We start from the raw sequence: 23,132 nt of genomic DNA, 5'->3' as shown, positions 1-23,132 counted from the left end.
GAGTTTAAGATATTTGTGACAGAACATCCACAGGGCAGCAGCAAGCATAGAGTAAAATCCTTTGGTTTCACAGAACTGCTGAAGGGTGAGGTTGGGAGGCACCTCTGGGGGTCACCTTGTCCAGCCCCCCTGCTCGAGCAGGGTCACCCACAGCAGGCTGCACAGGACCTGGAACATCTCCAAGGGTAGAGACTCCACAGCCTCTCTGGGCAACCTCTGCCAGTGCTCAGGCACCCTCAGAGTGAGAAATTGTTTCCTTTCTCAGGGGAGACCTCCCACATTTCAGTGTGTGCCCATTGCCTCTGGTCCCTTCGACACTGTTTATAGACAGGTGTGTCTCAGGTGAGGTAATTTGTGTGTCAGAGAACTGGAGGAAGAGATTAAGCGCAAAGATTAACTTGTCTTATTGGTGGACCAAGTGTGATAGAGAGAAGCATAGCAGCATTTCCATCCAGCACAATTCTTTTGCAGCTCTCACAGCTCACAAGGGTCATTTTGGATTCCCCCACTTTAAGATTACCCCCTTTTTTACATCTGTGCCCAAGCTTTGTATTTTTGAGTCTTACTGCCTTCATATAAAAGAGGAGTAGAGGATGTAGTAATATATCCTGCTACTTGGAAATCCCACAAAGGAAAACTTATTTCTCGTAGAGGTAAATGAAATTCGGCAGCAACATGGACGTAGGCTCTGCTCATTCTCAGAAGAAACCTCTTCCTAGATCTCTCCCTCTAGAGGAGATATTGAAAATGAGCCTTTAAGATCTTCGGTCTCATGGACTGACTGGAGGACAGGAAAGGTTTCATTATGCAGGAATATTTGGATAAGGCTTAGTAGATGTTTTTCAGCCACTTGACACACCAGGTAGTCCTTCTTTTGTGCACTACATTGTATAAAAGCTACAAAAGATGAGAAAAGGTTGGGGAATTTGTGGTGGGGGGAGCTCATTTTTCGTCTGGAAGTGGTGGGTGACAGCAAAATGCAAACTTTGTGAAAAAGGTGATACTGAAGCACATGATGCTTTTATTTGCTTTCATTTAGTGAGGTGCCAGGAACTATTACAAATGTTGGAGAAAGGCACATTATGGAGCACAAAAGGGTCATTTTTGCACAAAGACACATTATATCAGCAACCTGCTGCCTTGTAATAGGATCAAGGGAAAGGTCGTGTGTTGTTTGATGAACAAGTGTAGAAGTCCTTCACCTCACCGAAGGAGAGGCTAATTGGTGAGGCGTGGAGACAAAGTAGTTGAGGAAGGGTTGAGGATGTTTTCCAGGAAATGGGACTGGTTTCTGAGTGCCAGCTTAGGTAACTGAAAGCTAGCAAGAAACACATGCATGCAGATCACCATCAGGTTGGTTGCATCAGTTTGTTCTTAGCTCAACAATAGTTTTCAAGGCTCTTACCAATAGTTTTTGTTTGGAAAAGGAAGAAATAGTATCGGATGCTGTGACTTTAAAAACTCATCACTGCAAGCACAGAGGCCTTTCTGGTTTGTGTCCTTCTTGTACATCATCCATCATGTCCACACCTGTGAGATGTGCTGGTACACACAGTGCCTTGGGGGGGGGCGGGGGAAGAACAGAGCTGAGCTCTTGTACTGACACTGAGCATTGAATGATCTCTGGACAACCAGTGGAGAGCTCATACGAAGTGTGAGTGTACCCAGAACTCCAGCTGACAGAGCACTTCCCCCTCTTGCGCACAGCAAAGCACAAGTGGCAGTTCAGAACATGTATAATTACGAGTAACAGAAGAGGAGAGATCACTCCTGAAATCCTGCTGCTCCTCTCCTGGTCAGCAGCTGAAGAAATGAGTTTAACTGAACAGGCACTGTAATTTAAATATCTATTTTGTCCCCAGCCATCTGAGCATGAGATGGCAGGAGAGTTAATGTGATTTGGTTCTCCCAGTTCTCCTATAAGAATACTGCCTAAGCTGTCACTTTAATGCTGAAGTAACTTGAGCGTCCAACATGGTGACAATTTCCCAGCTCCTCAATAAGTATCAGCTTTTTCCTTCTTTAGTTTCACAATATAGTTTTAAAGACAAAGCTCCTGGTAAATATCTGATTTCACAACAGAAAACTAATGTACTCTGTTAATGACTGGGGAGATAAAAATATTTCATATTCTATCCACCCTATGAAAATTAACACTGCATTATACTAACTCCTGGCTTGATTTAACAATTTGTATTGCTGGCTGTTATATTGGATTTCTACTCTTTTATTCTTTGACCTGGTAGAATGTGTATTGTAAATGGCACATCTAATTAAAAAAAAAAAAAAGGAAAAGGAAAAGCTTGTGTGGACAACAACGTGAACAAGAAAATGCTTCAGGATTCAGTTAAGGCTGAAAACAAAATGTTGCACTGGGGAATGTCTGCTGCAGACCAGGGGGATGTTTTCTGTGCAGTTGTTCTTTGAAGAATACGGGAGTTGTCATCACACTCGTTAGGCCGCGTTGGAAATGCAGCCTCACGATTGTATGGAAAAATGTTATTCTTTTTATTTAAAGGATAGAAAAAGTGAGTTGATCCACTGTTCCTGAAGCAAAGACCGATATAACTGGATGTCTCAAGGGCATCATTATACTCGCAGAGCTTTCTGCTTCTAGAGCTGATCTTTCAAGCTGGCTTGTGTCCACACCGTTTGGAAATCACCATCATCCGAGACCTGGTCCTACATTTCTTGGCATGCAAAAAATCCTCTTAAGTCAGTAGTAGCTTTTTATGCAGAAGGAATTCCTAATAAACCTTTCTTAATTGCTATTCAGTGGCTTTTGTGGAGTGAGATTTCTCAGTTCAGTTCCCAGTGGATGCCTTTGGCAGGGAAAGCATCCAGCACCACCACAGCCAGTTTTTTGTGATATCTAAGATGGGATACAGCGAAGGAGCAGGTACCTGCTGGCTGTGACCCTCAAATCACAGAGTATTGCCTCCTGCAAAGGAAGCTGTGCTGAGAAAAATAAGAACATAGACTATAATTTCAAAACTTTACAGGGAAATCAAACCTCTTGAAAAGCATTTTAATATTCTGGTCTGAGAACTAAGAGGTAGGGACATTCTTCATTACTCTGCCAGTTCTAGAAGAAGAGTTCTAGAAATGCTTGTGTATAAACTGATTTATTAAGAACTGCAAAGCTGCTTGTGTCAAACAAATGCTGTCACTGTGTTACCTTTGGAAGAAGGAGCTTGAAAATGGATTTTTTTTCAGTGTTTACATAGGTAGAGAGTAACATGCTGTGGGATGGGGCAAATTAAATTTGAGTTTGATCACTTCATATTGAAAGCTGAAGAAAATGAAAGGAGAAGGGGAAAAATTAGCTTGTCTGGTATTTAATTTATTGCTTTGTTGGTTTGAGCAATAGCTAATATATCTGTCCAATGACTGTGTTGGGCCTTTTCTGATAGCAGGTGAACAGATATCAACAGTTCATGTTTCTTCAAATACAGATTTTCTCCAGAAGAAAGCATCAATTCTATACTGTAGCTGTCTGTACATAGTCTATACTGTGACTTCTCACAACATACCGACCCTTGGCTTTCTGTCAAATGTCAGCAAAGTTAAATCCTTGCTCAGTATATAAACCCAGGGATTTGTCCCTCAGAAGTGGCTACAAAGGCACAGAGTGTAGTGTGTACAATGTGATGATGGAAGGAAAGAGGGAGAGGATTAGTGCTTCTGCTTCAGTAACAGTGTCAACATCTGGCAGAAGCTGGGAAATGACGTCTGTCATAGCACACAAGAGCAGAATCAGTTGTGAGTGAGGGATAGGACAGGAGCTGTGTCCTGCAGCTGTGGCAGTCTGGGAGTGAGGGAACTGCTCCACAACTCCTCCAGGGCCACATCTCCTGTCCTGGCACAGCAGAGAGCACCAAGTGGAAAAAGGTGACAGCATCCTAAAATATATTTGCACAAGGCATGAGATTGAGCACCAGAATCTACAAAGATGGATTTTTCAGGAGAATGTGCCCCTGTCCAGCACAGTAATTCATCTTCATCTAATAAGATATAGAGCACAGTCAAGTGTGCATAAATCATTCCTTGTTTGTTCTGTTTGCACTGTACGTGGTTGGGATTCGAGTACTTTGGACACTGTTTGTGTCAAAGAGGAGAAAGATTGCAGTGTTAAGATAAAGAAGGAGAATGGTCCTTTGCTACAGGCAAAACATGCACCTCCATCAGTCTGCAGTCTGGAACGAGCTTTGAACAGCAAATAGTGTTTGGAAGAGCAAAAACACTATTTCTACCCAAATAGCTAAAAACCAGTGCCCTGTACTAATTGAGAAGGTCTGATAGTGCCCCCAGTGAAAAATGCCTGACACGAAAATGGACTGAGGTGGGAGCTCCTCAGCAGGAATCAGAGCTCTTTAGTTCTTTTGCTGGCTGTGGAGCTGCCTCATCAGCAACCCGGACCTTTTCTTTGAACTCAGGATGCCTCAGCCTTCCCGGGAGCCTCCTGTGTCCAGGCCTCTGGATCTGAACTGCTCCAGAGACTACTCCTGTGTGTACAGTCAAGTGTACGCTCGATTCATCTGCAGGATCAAGACTTTAAACACTATCCATGGCCCAGAAGGCACCGTGTGCAAGGGCTGTGGCACACATTGGGTAAATGAAATAAAATGGGAAGGCTGACATGTGGGGCAATGCAAAAACCTAATTTTCTAGGCACAGTTCCTAGGAAACTTCACAGGGAATTACATACAAAATTTGTGGCATTAGAAAGCATTATAATTTACTGCTATTACATGGCCACCAGCTGCCAGCTTAAACCTACTGCAATTTCTGCTCTAGAACAACACAAGCTGAAAGGTAGAATTAAACTCCTAGTGACAGAAGCCACCTTTGTCATATATTTGCACAATATCTGGTGCAGTGGGCCACTAATAACAAATAGGAAATCTCAGCCTTTAGTTTTAATCTTCAGTCAGTCTGGGTTAGCATTTGCCTTTAAGGTGACTTAACATTTTGCATGTAATTACAGTCTCTGGATCTTTGAAAAGAACTGTTTCTCTTGAGTTTTCTGAGTGGAATAAAATACTCTTATTAGCCTGTAACCTTTCCCAAATCCCTCTCCCATATGGTATTCATGTGGCATCACATATTACAATATAGGATAATACCCTGGATAATATGTGCTACCATGAATATCCTTACTTGATGAAAACAGGGTGATTAAGATCTCTGAGCATGGTGCGTGTCTACATGTGGGCAACCTATTGGTGTAATTCCTTATGATTAAATCAAAATAATATATGACAAACTTAAGAGTTCTAGCAGCTTATCTGATATTTTAATCCACTTCACGTTTGGGGAGAACTGAAATATTAATAAGCAGAAAAATAAAGTATTCAAATTAATTCTAGTAGAAAAGAAAACAACTTCCCCCTCTTTTTTTTCTTTACCTGTTGATTTCTGGGACAGATGACAGCCTGATACATTTCCCTGGAGGCTAACATCTTGTGTTCCAGAATACAAGCTTTCATTAAAAAATGATGACTGGGAAGGAGATGTTCATATTCATGTGAGGAGAATGCAGGTGCTCTTCTTCACTAGTGAGAAACAACCAGTGTGACAAACCAAGCCCTGCAGCTGTACCAGCTGTAGCAGCCTCACCGTCAACAAGGAGGATTTACTGGCAGTGTTCTTGTTGTTGTTATCTCCCAGCACAATAAAAAATTTGGGGTCAGTGGGATCGATAAGATCCTCTTAAGTCATCAAGCCCAAGCCAGCACTTGATGAATAATGAGCGGTGGTCACTCAGGCTCCATCTCAGAGTTAACTCTGCTTTATGCCCTCGCTGCTCACAGAACAGGTCTGCTTCATCATGATGAGTCAAGAGCTGCTTCTAATTTCCAGCCTAACTTCCTGCACCAGTTTCCCCCAGTCATTATTATGCTAAAAATCTTTTTTGTCTAAAATACTTGTCAGCTACCACTGCATATTTCTCTCCCCCTCACGTGCTGCAGCGACATCACCTCAACCTTGGCCTCGAGTATCGCAGGACAGGCTGCATATTCCCCCAGTCATGCTAACAGCTCTTTTCTCCTCCTCTTCCACTTTGTACCCTTCTCCCGAACTTTAACCAGCGTTCCAGGTGAGGATATTCCTCAGTCTTATGCAACAGCATCAACACTTCCAATATTTCCACCTCTTCTTTTCCTCTGCAGGCACTGCTTGTGGTATTTTCTAGACACATCCCCTTGGCAGCTGACAGCCATTCTCTAACTTTGAGTAGTACCCACGTCCTTTCTCACCTCAGTGATTTCCAGCTGATGAGCTCTCAGTTTGGAGCAGACAGTCCTGTCATTGATCCTGTGGTGTGTTACCTTGCATGCTGAATAACTTCCCACTCTGTGCAAACTCATTGCTCTTTGTTTGCTGCCTCCAAGGGCGCAGGGAAGCTGGGCTGGGCCTTGGGTGCTGTGTGTTCAAGGAGCACTGAAGGCAGGAGGAATTTATTTATGTAGAAACAAGGGAAGAGTGTGAGGAATTTGAAGGCGATGCTGAAGGATGCTGCTTTTCTTTACAAAAAAATTAACTCATTTAGCTGTGTACTCCAGAGTTATATTTGCTAAGGGAGAGGAAAGATGAAATTATGATTTTCCCAGCTGATTGTGAATGACATTCCCCTTTGGGAAGCATTTGCTTGACTGAAGCACTAGGTATAGCAATTTAATGTTTTCTCTCTTTGGCAATATTTTTTTTAACTTTTCCTTTGTTATTGATGGGGGAAAATGAATTGATTTTAGGGTAACAATGACAGTTCTTCTTAGTCGAGAGTATACCCTATTTTACTACATATCCTAAAATCAATTTTTAACAGCAGTTTTAATTATATATTACTTTCTTTAAAAGGGCAAAAATGCTTTAAAGTGTTGATTGTGCTTATAACAACTTGGTTTCTTTCTAATTCTCTTCCATCCCCATTATTGCTTTCCTGTAACCAATTTCAATATTGCTAAGGAGCTTTCACTCAAATTGACATACATTCAAAACAACTCACTAAAATTAATACATTCTAAACCTATGCTGCTATTTTTTTGCATACTTATTAACTTGGAACCTATGAACCTGATATAATGGGAAGGAAGAGTCTTTCCTCCCTTTTCATAAGCAAATTTGCTGGTAAATTGCGACAGAAAATGCTCAGTCCTCCTCATTATTGGATCTGTCTTACACCTCACGTGGCATGTGACTTGAGCAGTAAAGATGGTTTTTCAGCTTAGAACAGACATTCCTAATGACTTTCTGAGCTTCTTGAATTCCAAAGCTACCCATTTGATCATTGTGCAAAGATGACAATTGTCTCAATACCCTGATTAACATGGAACAAAACATATTTATAACAATAGTTTATTCTAAGCATAGAGATAAAACTGCCTTTCTGCTGCCAAGTAGTCATCACCCACAGCATGTAATTAGCAACTTGCCTTCCACTGGCTTGAAAGATATTACTACAATGTATGCAGATAGTGGGATTTTTTTTAGGCTAAGGTATTGAAAATTAAATAGAAAGTACTGAAAAGAAACAATAAATGTGTTTTCCATCTGAAAGCTAGTGGCTTTTTAGAGAAAATCCATAAGCGTGGCTGGCTTCCTGTATTGTTTGCTACAGAATAGTCATTAAGCACTTCACAAATGAAGGGTATTGTAATAACAATAATGGAACAATGTAGCTCAGCTATGAACTTGGAACGGTGTTGGGTTTTTTTTCTTCTCTGAGATAGCCTCTTAGCTGATTATGTTTTTACCATAAGTCAAAATCTTAGGCGACATCTTTCTCTTCATTATATAGATGAAACTTGTAAAGAAAACCTTTTCCAGCTTAACAAGTTTCTTATTAATCCAGAGAGCATTAAAAATCTACAGTAACTTTGCCTTTTGACTAGTAGCATTTGTAGTAGCTTTAAAAAAAGAATTAATGAAATTACTAATAACAAGCACTTGCCGAGATGCTCCTTGTTTTCAAATACCTGTAATACCTCACTGTAATGGCTTCCTGCAAGACAATGCAACAGAAATAATCCAAATAATAATCAGTGTTGGGCTAAAAGATGTATCTAAACTTGGAGGTGGCAGGACTGGATACAGTATTTCTTTATTAATTGAAAACCGTTGTTATTACAAGTAACTCTCCAGAGTTACTGGAGGGTTACTTGGCTTGTGGAATGATGCCCAGGGTAATCAATCTGTCCATCTTAACAGATGCAATTTGCGGTGGGAGTTGTAGTAATAACCACCACAACAAAAATGCCTAAATTTTGCACAGATTTCAGCAGGACCCAGAGTTCATTTGCAGACTTAGAACCATGCAATGATTAGAACTGTTTCTTGCCTGAAAGAGGTAAGACACTGAGACAAGATAGAATTCAGTTGCTTTGAGAAAGATAGAAAGATTGCTGGTTAAGCAAAAGGAGGAAGCACCATCTGAAGACTTGAATTTGAATAAAAATATGAATGAGAAAGAGAGCATTCACATGTAGAGGCCAGCAGTAAGAAAGGGAAAAGGCTGAGGCCTTGGTTTGGTTCATTGGTGCAGATGAACAGTTGTCCAGGTGTTGCCTTTCTTTTGCCTACAGTTCAGTAGATTGCCATTTTCCTCCTCCCTAATCTCTAGTCCGTGTTTAGTACTGATGTACCTCTTTTTTTGTGAGCTACTCTGGGCCACAGATCTTGGCCAGAAGCACAGTCAGCAGTGTCTTAAGATGTATTGCTCAAAGAATGGCTAAGACATCATGCCCAGTTCACACTGCAGTGGTAGCTCAAGAGCGAAAGACTGAAAAGTGGCACCAAGAAAGATGAAAGTTGTTAATACTCCTGCCAGAACCACTCGGTGCTGCAGCTGCTGACGTGCAGTGGCGCAGCCCTCAGCTGTGAGATGTCTAGCACATCTCTGTGAGCATCCAGGTGCTTCTGAGGACAACGCTCCTCTGTCCACGTTGGCCAGCAATACCTTAGAAACAGTGCCAGCTGCTCACAAAGAACGGTAGGAGGGAAACAGTGAGTTTGAGCTCACATCCAAGAATTTCAGTCACTTTTGGCTGCCTCCTGCCCCATACCACATAGCCTGTTACAGGAAAAATCCTTTGTAATAGAGAAGCTACAAGACAGCATCAGCATATCCACACAATCAAGAAAAAAAGCTGAATGTGGGAGAAAATTGCTTTCAGTAGAATACTGAGAGAGCAACAGGATTTTAGATGGACTCTCTATTCCAGGGGTTGCTAACCTCACAAAGTCCTTGTGATAAGTCCTCTGTCCTCCTAGAAGTCTAGCTCATGGAACCTGGGATCTTGCACTACTTTTTAGCTTAGGAAACCTTAAAATTTGGGGTGTTTAGAGTCTGCCATTAGAATAAAAGGGAGAAAAAAAGAGGAGAAAGCAGTAAATAACAGCATTCCTGAATTAATTGCTGTAAATTCTGCTGATGTTTGGAAAAGCAATGTTCAGATGACTGTAGCTTTCTTTTGGTTTAAGTTTCTGCCTTCAGTTAGTCATAGAAAGGGAGGTTTGGACAGACAACCGCCAGTGATGGAGTTAATCCGATGTATTGAACTGTCAGCCATTAGGTGAGCTAACAATCACCAGGCAATTGTGAGGTAAATTAGATAGATCAAGAGGGCACTTGTAAAATTTATTAATTTTATTTCCCATTTGTGAAAGCTAATGCGGTTCAGGCAGGGAATCGTAACTCCCTCACCTGCAGTAATGGAATAGCCCCATCTCCAGAGCGAGGGATGCAGAGTATCAGTGAAAAATACAGAGGGACTAACTCTGTTTAACATGGGGTTAGGAAATTCAATAAAGAAAGGCAGTGAGGCTGCAAACACATTCCTTCAAGACTTTAACCCCATATTGTCTTGAGAAAATATAATTGACCTTATGGAATTTCCAGCCTTGTGCGCTACATTTAAACCGGCTCAGAAATCGGCCGGACCTAAACCTGCAGCGATAGCGAGGGTTTTGGCGGGAGGGTGTGAGTTAAACTTCCCTTCAGCGCGACTGCGGCGGGGGCTTGCTAGATCTCTTTCAGAGAAGGAAAAAAAAAAAAAAAAAAAAGGAAAAAATTTAAAAATCATTCTTTATTTAAAACCCCACAGCAGGAGGGAATCCCGCCTTCGGTTCCCTCGCGGAGGAGGCGCTGCAGGTGTCGCGAGGTGCAGCCCCCGCGGGGGCTGAGGGCGGGAACGGCCTGAGGGGCCGGGGCCACAGCCACGACAGCCCCCGGCCCGGCCCGGCCCGGGTGAGGCTCCCGCGGAGGAAAGGGCAGTGAAGTGGGCGGTGGCGCGGCGGAGCCCCCACCCGCCACTCGCCGGCGATCGCGGAGCGGCTCCTCCTCCGGGAGGGCGCGGCGAGGCGGGCGGGCGGAGCTGCACCCCCGGCGGGCAGCCCCGCCGCACCTCCCGCGCCCGGGGCGGCTCCGCGCCCGCCGGGTGCCGGCGCCTCTCCCGGAGGAGGCTCCGCAGAGGAGGCAGAGAGCGGGAGCTGCGCAGACCGGGCGGGGACATGTCGGCGGAGCGCGCCTGGAGGTAACGAGCGGGGCGGGCGGTGCCCGCGGGCCCGGCGGGGCGAAGCCGCACAACTCCGCGCTCGCCTGCCCCGTCCCCCCGACAAAGTTGCGCCCGAGTCTCCCCGGAGGCTCCCCCGCCGCGGGCACCGCCCGGGACGGGAGCGCGGCGGGACGGGGCGGCCGCCGGGGATGGGGTTCCCGCTGAGGGAAGCAGCGATTTCGGGTTGGTTCTGTGGTGTTTCCTGGGGTTTGGGTTTGTTTTCCTTGTTTCTCGGCGCACTCAGCATCTGCCTGGCGCGGTCCCCTCAGCAGCCTTTCGGTAGCTGGGCTTTTCCCTCTCCCTCTCCTCACGGAGTTTCTCCGCGCGACGCGGTTGCCCTCTAGTGTTTGTGGGAATTGGCGAGGGCTCTGTTGGGGAACAAAATTAGTCAGCGTAGTTCGGTAATTATTAATAACTTCGGGTGTTTATTGCTGCTTGGATTCCCAAATCCCATCAGAAATTGGTGTGTGATGCTGCTCGGTTCAGCTGTCACGTGCAACCTTCGGGAAATGGCAGAAAACTTCTATACTATTTAATTGACTACTTGATGTGCTGGATAATTGCTTCAGGTTTTGGTGTGATGGTTTTTTTTTTTCTTCTTAATAAAGTGGAAGGTGGGAGAAATGGGATTTCTTTCCCTGTCAGCGTCCCCAGTCAGGTCTCTCAGAAGGAATGGTGCTGAACTCTGCCTTATTAACTCTTTTCACTTGGCTTGTGCTTGGCACAAGTGAGAGGGGGAAGTAAAGATATGGGCATAGACCAGAGAATGTGCTGTACATTTATCTAAAAAATCTTGAGGAAATCGTTTCCTCTTTAGATGGTGATTTTTCTACAAGTGCTGAAAAGTAATAGGGTATATCTCAGAAAAATTATATGTGATTGATAATTGTATGTGATTGTCGTGTGCTTTAAGACCTTTCAGTTGAAAGAATTATATGAAGGTAAAATAGTAATTTGAAGACCAAACCCAACTTGTGTATTCTTTTAAAGTCTTTCAGACCTTCTTTTGAACTATTTTAAATACTGTTTATTTAATCTTTGTAAATATCCTTTAACGATGAACTGTGATGCATGAATTCCTGTCCTGTGAGGGTCTGTGGTACTGTGTGAGACAATGCAGCATGGAGCTAAAGGTGTCATAGGTACAGTAGAAACAGGGAACTACTTGCCCCACGGGCTTGACAAAGTATTTCTATCCACCCGAATTCTTGTTCTGCCCAAGCCATTCCTTTTTCTTGTGTTGTTTTTTTTGGTTTGTTTTTTTTTTTAAAGATATGAGAGAACGTAAGCCCTTCAATAGTCACACATTCCAGGGCTTGTTATGTGATACTAAAGAGTCCTAAAGACTTCCCCTGACAATTCGTGTCTCATATCACCATCTTTTCAAGTTGAAAATGTCTTTTTAATATGCAGTCATGGAGTCTCATTCTCAGCCTGGATTTACTTGTCTGAGTTATCACTGCTTGAATAGCCCAATCAGTAGAACAATGTTGTAAGTAAGGGCACTCAGTATTTGGAGAGTGCTTTCATATTTCCATAATTAATTTAAAATATGAGCACTGCTGTCTATCCCAGGTTTGGTTCTCTTCAGATGCACTTTGCTGCTCCTTGCCATGTCATTTATATATCCAAAGATGGCCATTTTAGTAGTACTGATATGACTCCAGAATACTCCCTTTGAGGTCATATTTCATAGTGTGGCCAAAGCAGACTGTATGCTCACGGAAATTAAATAGCATTCAGATCAGTGGAGATGTAAATGCCTACATTAACATGCTGAATAATGTCTATTTTTTGTCTAGTCTTCATTTAAAACTTAGCCTTCATTTAAAAATCAGCAGGATGTCACTAGCCCTGTGGTAGTGGCCAGGTTGGTAAGGAACAGAACCAGAATATAGTGATAGGGATTAATAAAAGAGGAGACTTCTGGGGAGGCTGCTGTGCTGTTTATTGGATAAATTGTATTGCCAGAAAACAGAAAGTGAAGACTTGGAATTTTATGTTCTTTGTGTGTGTTTGCTGCATCTCATTAGTAACCTAAGTCCCCAGCCAGTGTTGTCTCTTGGAGGCATTTCCATTAGGGTTATCATGTTGAAATGATTTATAGAAGCCAAGGATTTGGTCGTTTATTTTTACCAATCAAACAACAAACTAAAGGAAGCTGCAAATAGCAGGAACTTCCCAGGCTCCTTATGGTATGTGGTTCAGCTCTTTGGAGCTTATCGTGGCATTTGTCCTACCTTGTTAGTGAATTTAAGAAAACCCAAACCAAACAAAAAAAAACCCCAAACAAAAACCTTCAGTTGCAAGTCTCTATTCTAATGCATCTGTTTGATGCTTGCTGCTGCAGATACCTGTAATTGTGACTGCCCAGCAGTACTGCTTGGAATAGTACATCTTCCACTTAATAAGGTGATAGTTTTCTCCTGTACCCACAAGATTTTCATGTGAGTTAGTCCTTGGCTCCAGAAATCACTTCTACAGTAGATGAGGAGGACATAGAGCCTTGCTGTTTGTATTCAGAGTAAAATGCAAAGCTTACTTCCATGACTCAGCTTTCTCTCAGCAGAATCATCTCCTCCCTAGTGAGTCCAGAAGTTAGAAGCAAATTCTGAATATTCAAAGATGATAATTTTCACCTTAAAGGAAGCATTTTGATACTTCATACTTGGAACAACACAGGTAGAAGGTTCTGGTCTGAATTTTCAGATGGTGGCATGAAAATGCAAAATAGGAGATCAAACACAGGTTGTAGGAGATTAAATGCAGATTGTCCTAAAGTAATAAAGTTCTAGATGAAGAAAAAATGAGTCATTTTATTGCTTCAGACCATGGAAAAAGACCATACAAATTATTTTATAGGTAAAACTTATACCAGGAGGACTTTTACGGAACATAGGATTCACTGAAACAATACTAACAAGCTTGAACTCTTGCAAAGAATTTCTAGACTCTTTGATTTTTTTTTTTCCTTTAAGCCTTTTTCTTATACCTGGATTTTTTTTTTATTTATTGCTGTTTGAGTTATCATGACTTCTTTCTTTTGTAAAATACTGTATTCTTTTGTCATGAAAGTAAAACTCCATAAGCGCCGTCCTCTTCTGAAATGCTGCTTCCAGCAGCTCCCTCCCTGTTGGTACATTGTGACTTACACTTTTGGTCTGGTGTTACTGTTGGAAGTGACAGCCAACAAGGACCATTTTCCCCGAAGCCATGTCTGAAGGTGTGCTAGAGATCAGTGTGGTGGTCTCAGTAGGTTCCACAGTGTGCTGGGGGTGATGCACCTCGAAGATGTCAATAGCACTCTTAGGTGGGTGCATGATGAGTTACTGTAGCACGTGCTGTAAGATGGCATTAGAATATCCAGCGAGTACTGTCGCTCGGAGTAAAATGCTGCTGTTCCTCAAGGAAAGCAACTGCACCTTGTCAAGGCTTTGCAACTGTTTTGGTATTATTAAATGCATGTTTTCTTTGTGGTTTTTATGTTACGCTCTCTGTGTTCTTTTGAACTCTTGCCACGCAAACTGGTCCTTAAATAAGTGAAAATCACATAAGCATCAAGCTGATACAAGAGAGCAGAGAGCATGCATCTCAGACTTGTGCCTTACTGAGTTCCATCCCCCTTCCTTACTGTCTTCAGTGTGCCAAGTCTGGCTGTGTCCTGCTGCGTCCTGGAGAATTCCTCATTCCTCAGAGTCAAACCTCACATCTGTCCTGACATTTCCAGCCGCTCCTCCTTACAGCTGCACTCTGCAGCCCCAGGAGGCACCTGCAATTAGGAGCTAAGGATGCAATGACAGGGGTTTTTTTGAAGAAAATAGAGGTTTCTGGGCCGGCTCCAGATTTTCTTCTCCATGGAATGGCATTAGGAACTGTGTCCATTCTGCAAATGTTTCTTGGGTTGCAGCCCTTCTGTAATACACAGTTCAGCCAACTCTGTCTAACCGGCCCTTCCGTGCTACGAGCTTGGGTCAGTGTCAGTTCTCATTTTTCCTTTACACCAGCCAGGTCTGTGGTTGTTGAGGAGGAGTGGGAGTACGTTCAGCTTTTCTAGACAACGTAGTAAGTGTTAATTTTAGCCACTAAAATTATGTTTCTTGGCACTCAGGCAGCTGAATTGGAAATGCAAAATGAGGAGAACCCTTCGTGTGTGTAATGAAAAATCATCTGTCTGGAAACATCTCTCTGGTTTTACTCATTTGGAATGGAGCTCCTTCTTTGTCACCTGACTTCTTCCTTACTCCTTAAGTGTCTCTTTTCTGCTATCTCAAGTGATACTCTCTAAGTGAGTGTGACAAGGATCAGGCATCTCAGTAGTTGAAAATGTTCTTTGACATCTTCTAAAGGTTGTTAGGTCTTTATGCATTCTTTAACTTCTTTTCCTATACACGCCTCTAGAAACTGAGAGCTGGGATTATGTTCTATTTTTGTCTCACGCTGATTAGTGAGGCTGTATTCCTGCATGCAAGGCAGGTGTCCTGCCTAAAAGCTACGAGCAGGTCTTTGTGCAGCTGCAGGGAAGGTTCAAGGCTGGGTGTAGATCCTCCCAGAACAGAAAGGGTTGATATGTCTGTGAGTAGCAGGTGGAGAGAGTAGAATCTACTTGTTCAGACAGCGGGATTGTCAGGTGAGATGCCAGTTTAAAGGGAATCTTAACTATGAATGAGACAGCTCATGTATGCTTGCTCTTCATGCTTAATTTTGCAGTTTTGATGACTAGGATGATTTGGAATTTCTTTTTCTCCTTATCTCATTTTTCTCCTCATTTATTTTTACTTCATGCTCATTGTGGTGCTAGGAAGATCATTCTTTGGGGTTTATTTAAATTTGGGAGCATTACATAGGTGCTGTTAAGTACTTCATATTTTTCAACTTTTTTGAAAACCCGGAGTGAAAGACCGACTTGTTTACAAGGTAAAATTTAAAAACAAAACAAAACCAAAACCAAAACCAAACAAACAAAAAACAAACACAAAACCCTAAGAATGGAAGGATTAAGCTCTTGGAAAATGACCATGTTAATGCCACACACATAGCTTATCCTAGTCCCATTTACAAATGGGCATGGATGGGCACTGAAGTTACAATGGCATGTTCTAGATCTTGACACCATGAATATTTTTCAAAATCTGCTTGTAACCTTCCTTTATAACTTAGGATAATTATTTTATGCTTGTCACACTGTCCAGTTATTTTACTGGGGACATTTTGACAGTGCTTGGACTGCTGCTTTGAAAAATGACTGCTTTCCTTAAGTACAAGTTGGAGCACAGGTATATCCTTAGGTGATCTGCCTCTTCAGTTAGCCTTTGATTTATTACTGTCTCCTCTGAAATTTACGGGCTCGATTATTGGATGGCTTTTTTAATGCAAAGCAATGTGATGTGCTTCTAACAGTTTGAGCAGCTGCACAATCCAGTAAAATGCTATTTGTTTTCTTCTACCGTTACAGGAAAAAGGTTGTGTTTTTAAGATACTTCTATAACACATATAGTATCAGTGTGTGTGCATACAACAGTTCAGATGTGCATGTTTTGTTTAGAACCTCTTGGTTCTTCAGAAACTAATTTAAGATAGAATTTGTTTGATCATGTCCCCCAGCCTGTTGGGGATGGGAGGAGGAGGGCTGTAGATTTTCAGTATTTGGGTTGTCAGCAGTTGTCTACTTGGAGTTAACTTTTTGGATAAAAAGAATTTCTGAAACACAGTAAATTCTTTGCTGTCATATCTTGCATTTTCAGTGCCTCTTTTACTTGATCCTCTGGGGTGAGGAGGATCAAGTGAGATTTGAAGACTCTCAAATGCATGTGGCAGCTGGTGGGAGCAGGAAGAAATCACTCTTAATACTGCAGAGTTTTGAGCTGTTGATCCCCGAACTTCTGCCTGGGTAGCGATTTCTTTGCTCCCCATTAATTTAAGTGGGATGATACTTCACAAATGCAGTGCCCCAATTAAATCTCTGGTTTTCTTTTTTCTTAGATTGTACCTCTGGTGAAGCTCTGTGGAAGATAGATGTGTGTGCTGCAATGGTGACATAAAGGTTTCACAGGACTGGAGCAAGTTGTTGAGAATCTGTGTTTGTTTTTCATGCTGCTGTCGAGAACTATCTAAGGCAAGTAAACACCATGAGTTTTATCCTGAAACTTCACAGACATTTTCAAAGAACAGTTATTTTGCTGGCCACTTTTTGTATGGTGAGCATAGTTATCTCTGCCTACTACTTGTATAATGGCTACAAACAGGAAAACGAACTTCCTGAAATCTCTTCAGAAGTGGAATGTGGTGATCCTCAACTGTTGCCGTACAAGCCGATGGAGATGAAGACCATGAAGCCTCTTGATCCTCTGAGGACAGACCTTGTAGTGCTGGTGTTTGTGGAAAGCCAGTACTCCACGTTAGGCCAAGATATAATAACCATCTTGGAATCCAGCAGGTTTCAGTTCCACATTGAGATTGCTCCTGGGAAAGGTGACCTCCCGGTGCTTATAGACAAAAATAGAGGCAAATACGCTCTCATAGTGTATGAAAATATTCTAAAGTATGTGAATATGGACTCTTGGAACAGAGGCCTTCTAGATAAGTACTGTATAGAATATGGTGTAGGTGTTATTGGATTTCACAAAGGCAATGAGAACAGCTTGCAGAGCTTTCAGTTGAAGGGTTTTCCTTTCCATGTCCACAGCAATGTGGGTATTAAGGACTGTTGCATTAACCCTCATTCCCCACTGCTCCATGTGACTAAATCTTCTAAGCTGGAGAAAGGGCCCTTGCTTGGAAATGACTGGGCTGTTTTCCAGATTAATCACACAGCTTATCAACCAGTGATATTTGCAAAAGTAAAGACACCAGAAAACCTTTCTCCACCTGCTGCTCTCAGTGCACTCTATGCCACGGTAATTCATGACCTGGGGCTCCACGATGGGATACAACGAGTCCTTTTCGGCAATAACTTGAATTTTTGGCTGCACAAGCTGATTTTCATAGATGCCATCTCTTTCCTAACTGGAAAGAAGCTCAGACTGTCCTTGGATAGGTACATTCTGGTTGACATAGATGACATCTTCGTTGGGAAGGAGGGAACAAGGATGAACACCAACGACGTACAGGTACAGTATGTGCACAAACTAATGGTCATTACAGCAAAGTGATGGTTTTTTCTCTTGAAGTGAATAGTTGTTAGTGGTTTGAACTCACAGCGGATGTAGATCAGAAAGTATTACAAACAAACTGTTTGGGTCTTGGTAGAGAAACCAGTTGGTCTGTCTTTGAGTAGTCGTTGATTCCATTCTAAACATAATTGCTGAGTGTTTAACTCTACTTGGATGATCCCTTCTCTCTAAGCACACACTTCAGTGGTGTTTGGAAAAAGCACAGGACTTCAGGAGCTCTTCATATGTGATGTGCATGCAGTTAGCCCTACAAGCAGGAGGTAAATGTGGTGAGCAGTAGTAAATGTCAGCATAAATTTTGAAGAATAGGCTGGGTTATTAGCTGTTTGAAATAGGTTTAGATGTCAGGAGTTGCTTGCAGCATTTCACCTCTGTTATCTCTCTTTTATGGCTCTTGCTTGCGAGGAAGGTTTGTGTTAATATTGGTCTTAAAAGCTCATTCTGTCGCTGAATGACTTGATGATTTCCATTTTAACATTTGGAGTGGTGCATTCCTGAAGGTCATTTTCCACTCTGTTGTGCTGTTGCAGTGAGGTGATAGCTGTGGGTCAGTAGCAGTAACATCTTAACATTGTTTCTTCCTGTGTAAGTGGCTTGCGTTTTGTGAAGTGTTGTTTCCGAGCAGGTAATTAGAGGTCACCTTGTACAACTCTACTTGGTTTAGAAGCTAAAAATCTGTGATGTGCTGATTGTTACCCCATTTGTGCTAAAAATAAAGGAGAATGTTTTGTTAGAACTTTCTTAATGGAAAGAGGAACTGGGAGAAGGAAAGACAAGGACAGCAGTGTGTGCAGTTGTTTAATTTTGTTTCATTTTTAACCAAGTTTTTGTAACTCTGCATATAGCACTTCCTTAAACAAAAGGTTTGAACCTGCAGTTAAACTTTAATTTGCTTTAAAATTGCAGCATACACTCTTTTCCAAAACACTCTCTTCACATGCAATTATAACTGAGATACAACATTCTCATTAAGTTGGTGTTTTCCTTATGCAAACAAATCACAAGGGAGAGAGTTGAAATAAAGGGGAAAGCTAATAAATGAAGTTTCTGTGGAGAACATGATGGCAGTGTTTGAGTTAGGTAAGTGGAGAATCTCCTAAATGCAGACTCAGATCACAGGAAAGAAATAAGGTCTGACCCACATCCCTGAAGAACTCCTGCTTTTCTACAGAAGCAGCAGTGTCTGGTGAGAAAATATGTAAAATAAAGCCTGACTAAACCTCTTGCTGTGTTGTGCAATAGCAGTTTGAGACAATATGTTTTGTGTTGTTTCTCTTTGCAAGTGACACCTTTAGATTGTCATTTTAGGATAAGTTAGGATGTTTAATTGCCGGAATTACTTACCAGAAGCAGGAGGCTGTTGAGACAAATTTGATTAAAGCAGATACAGAAGGATAAACTGTATTGTTTTGGGAGAATAATTTGCAGTATGTCAAAATGTAATCTTCCCAAAATAAAACTGTCAAATTCAATAGAAGTAATATCAAAGTGGAAATAACTTTTAAGTAGGATAATTTCATTTATACAGAACTGTGTTCTGAAACAATGGAATCTGAAAAAAAAGTGTTCCCTTCTGATTCTTCACCTACTCATAGTTAAAATGTTCTATTAAACATGTTGTTAGGGCTGTCAGATGCAATGCATCTTCATTACTATTAATATCAAAGGAGTTATCCTCTGTGGCACAACGACATGTGGAAGGAATGAAACAAAATCCATTTGCAGTAGTTGAAAATCCGTTCTTGTAAAGTATATTTGCAGATAAATGACATCCCATTAAACAGGAGTGTTTTACTGAGCTCTGCTGCAGTGACTGTGACGGACAATTGGGCACTGCAAGTGTCAAAATGGGTTGCTAAATGTAGACTTTGTATAATTTCAGTACTCCAGATTAACTCCTTTCTATCATGCTTACATTTTAAATACTAACTGCAGAATTGAGTAGGATGCTCTTTTGTGCTTTAATTTTGTTGGACATGTTTCTTATTTAATGTTTTCGGGTTGTATGTGGTAGGACTGGGGGCTTACTGAGAGTGAGAGGAATGTTTCTACGTGTGCTCTATTAACTCAAATTGAGGTAAAACTCTTCAGGAAGCTCCCACCACCCAGAGGACCTCTAGGTTTGCTTCTGACTGTTCTCTGGGTAGGACAGAGTTCAGGAACTGGAGGGTTAATGCACAGCTGGTAGCAAAAGTAAGGTATTCAGCTGGTCCAACCCCTCTGCTCGGCTTGATCATGTCCTGGTGCTTTTTGACTGTGACCAAGGAGGGAGATCCCGACTACCTGTAAGATAAGGTTTGCAGGGGAATTTCTTCTTGAGATACCTAAATGAGATGTGCAGAGAGGCCAGAAGAGTTAATATTTGACACAAGGCTAAACTGCCCTACCCTTTAAAGTGTGTGAATTGGAGTTGAGCCCTTACAAAAATTGCTGTCATAAGATTTAAGGGGTGATTTTTTTATCAGTATTATATATTGACCTCAAAGAGGTCAAGTCAAAAGCAGACCCTCTACTATGATTGTCTTCTGCACCTCTAAAGAGGAGACAAAGTGATGGTACTTCAGCTTGAGTACCTGTAGTGTCAGGAACACAAGCATAAAGAGCCCTTCTGAAAATCTCTTAGAAATAGAGTTTATCAACCTAAATCCTGTAAAACCAATAAATAGTTTGTTTTGTTAAACAACAGGTGAAGTTTCTTCCAATTTCACCACAGCTGCTTCAATTAAAAAACAGGAAAAAAGAAAAGGAAAACTTGAAATAGCACTGCAGATTTTAGATTACCTTGCTATTACAGATTTGCCTGTCTCTGTAAAATCTGGACTGATAAAACATAGTTCTTCAGTGTAACATACTGAGTAGCTGTCACTGCATCAACAATAATTATCCATCTTTGTAGTTATTTACTTTGTCTTCCTCTGGTATAATAGAAATAATGGAAGAGAACAATTCCATGGTCTAATTGCCTCCTACTTGGAAAATAAGCTTGGTAATATCATCTCAACATACATTTTTCAGTAACTTTTTTCTCTCCTGTTGTCTGTCAGGCAGGAGGGACCATTATGCTGTGACAATGTTATATTTTCTTTTCCTTGTGTCTTTTAGAAAGACTAAGAGCCCGTGCAGTGCAAGTAATTCATTTAAATGGACATACAGAGAATAATCTATTTAGATATCCACCGAGTAAGTTTATCTTAATAGACCATGATTGTCCTGGCTGACAGTCTACTAATTTAGTATCTCTTTTGGTTACAGTTACTCTTTGTAAAATTTTTATGACTGTAAAGCATTGAGATTTTTCAAGGGAAAAGCAGCTGACAAAAGGGGAGAAATTAAATGTGATTTCTTTTTCCTGTTGACAGTTTGTGCAATGCTGGTGTTTTGGGCAGTTTGGTTTGGTCTACCTTTTCTTTCATTTCCCCAATACATGCATGTTCTGTGGTTCCTTAAGAGTTAATCACATTTGCCAAATGAAAAATTAGAACACTGTGAAATTATTTTTTCCTCATAATTAGCTCTGTGATCCTTCCTTGACTGCCTTGTCCTTTGTGTGCTTTTCAGAAGAGACCCTTTGAATTGAAGTCAGGAGGGGGATCTCTTCTCCTTGTTCATGTAAACCTAATCTTTTCCTACCCTTGTAATTATTCTTTTATGATTAGCAAGCCAAAAGTTTCATATTGACTATATCCATTATTGGAGGGGGAAGATGGGTCTTTTCTGATCATTCTGTTTTGGGAGTGCTTGGGCAATGCTGAAATGGGCAATACAAGCTTCACTCTGCAGCCTTGGAGCATTAGTCATGGAAGAGTTGGACAAGAGCTCCACTCTTGGTGCATCGTCTGTGCCAAACATCCTTCTCATAATGGAGAGCATTTAGCTGGATTTTGAGGATCATCATGCAGGAATCTATATCAGAGCGAGCCCTCTAACTTTCCATGGTGGACATAGACAGCATAGGAAAATAACTCATCTTCAGGCAGGCACTGCTGAAGTGAATTGCACTTTAAAAGTATGTAATTGTTTGTTGTTCAGAAATTGCTTCTAGAGTGACTAAGATCAAATATAAACGTTTGCATTTGGTCAGGTCGGTGCTCCTGGTCAAAGCCAGTGCTGTCACATTTTTGTTATTTCCTTAGTGCACTGGTGGCCTAACCTTTTGTTTAATATAATTCTGCTTAAAAACAGATTTCCCCCCTAAGAGCTAGTTGTTTATTCCCTGTATGAAATTCGTCCACATTAGTCAGCACAGCTTAAATTATCACAGTTGTTTAAAACCCATTAAGTGTCTTTTCACCCTGTGCAGCATCTGTGGAAAGAAACCAGAACTTCCCATGGCAAAGCATTCCCCTTGGCCATAAATTTTAAGAAGACAACCATGTGTCTTTTCACTCACTCTTGCCTAGGAATGATGTAAATATTTGCCTCAGAAGAGAAGCTTAGATATATTTTGTGTTAAGGCAGAACTTCTAAAAGGTGCAGAAAGCTGAACTGTCAAGACAAGCGATGGTTCCTGTCACAGGAGGAAGTCTGATTCTCTCAGTTAATTGCTTCTTTATCTCGAGGATCACGTAGAAGGTTATCGGGAAAGAAGTGACAGATGTGTCATCAAATGTGTCGGCTGCACAACCACCAGAGATACTCAGGGCTGTTTGGTTGCACTGAGCCGTAAATCTTTCCTTTGGGGAGGTTCACAAAAACCTTTTTAATCACCTCTTTAAATTACATAACAAATTAATGATTAAGAACTCTTGTTCTGCTAAACCATTTTACATTCCCAGTCCATTAGCTGTACTACCTTTATACCACTGTTCAACGTGTCTACTTTGTGTTACATACATTCTTTCTTAATTTGACCTGAAACTCCTAAAGTGTTTTGTATTGACTTGTTGGAAATAGCAAGGAAAAAGTGCGTTCTTTACTCTAAAAAGTGTCAAGGAGAAGGAATATTATCAAGCACAGTGTCTCTGTAGCTGGCCGATGCCCTAGGACTGATTTACTGGAGCATATTGTTTCAGCTGCAGTAGTGTGTAATATTATGCACTGTGAGACAGTAGAGAATTAGAATTTGATTTCAGAACTAAAATATAACTTTGAAACCACTTCTAAAAATTGTTTTATGTATTTTATGGACTGCTACCAGCGTAAAGTACACTTTACCAGTCAGTCATTGTAACATCCAAGAGCAATTTGGTTTATGTATCAACTTCTATGAATAATTATCAAGTAAAACTGTTACAACTGCTGCTCAATACATTCCAGCTCTTTTTGTTAGAGGCACTGATGTTTGAGATGGAAAGCTGGATAAAAATTTTCATTTAGAGAGGGATGACTGCAGAGGGATCCTGGGGACACAGGATATTTGAGGGCTGATTTCCTTCAAGCTCTTCCACCCCAGCACCAGATTTGACTG

The 23,132-nt window shown here is 41.5% G+C and overlaps 1 protein-coding gene across 9 annotated transcripts in view; it reads left to right on the top strand.

Moving 5' to 3' along the window:
* Window positions 1-23,132, top strand: part of LOC114059011 (bifunctional heparan sulfate N-deacetylase/N-sulfotransferase 3) — a 113,996-nt gene that overhangs the window by 54,622 nt on the left and 36,242 nt on the right. For 7 of the 9 annotated variants that reach the window (XR_003571566.1, XR_003571569.1, XR_003571568.1 and 4 more), the window contains one exon: window positions 16,536-17,662. Coding sequence is in view for 4 of the 9 variants with exons in the window: in XM_027886969.1 (XP_027742770.1) it covers window positions 16,682-17,662 (981 nt within the window). In the remaining 5 variants the exon portion in view is untranslated. Of the gene's footprint in view, window positions 1-10,416; window positions 10,536-16,535; window positions 17,663-23,132 lie in introns of those variants that run through there. The other 2 variants (XM_027886970.1, XM_027886974.1) reach the window with 2 other exon arrangements.

The sequence above is a fragment of the Empidonax traillii genome, unplaced genomic scaffold (genome assembly GCF_003031625.1).
Source record: "Empidonax traillii isolate 1590-97213 ecotype Southwest subspecies unplaced genomic scaffold, ASM303162v1 scaffold199:size790550, whole genome shotgun sequence".
In the NCBI taxonomy this organism is placed as follows: Eukaryota; Metazoa; Chordata; class Aves; order Passeriformes; family Tyrannidae; genus Empidonax; species Empidonax traillii.
The sequence above is the reverse complement of the archived record's forward strand: the minus strand, read 5'-3'. Positions and strand labels throughout refer to the sequence as shown.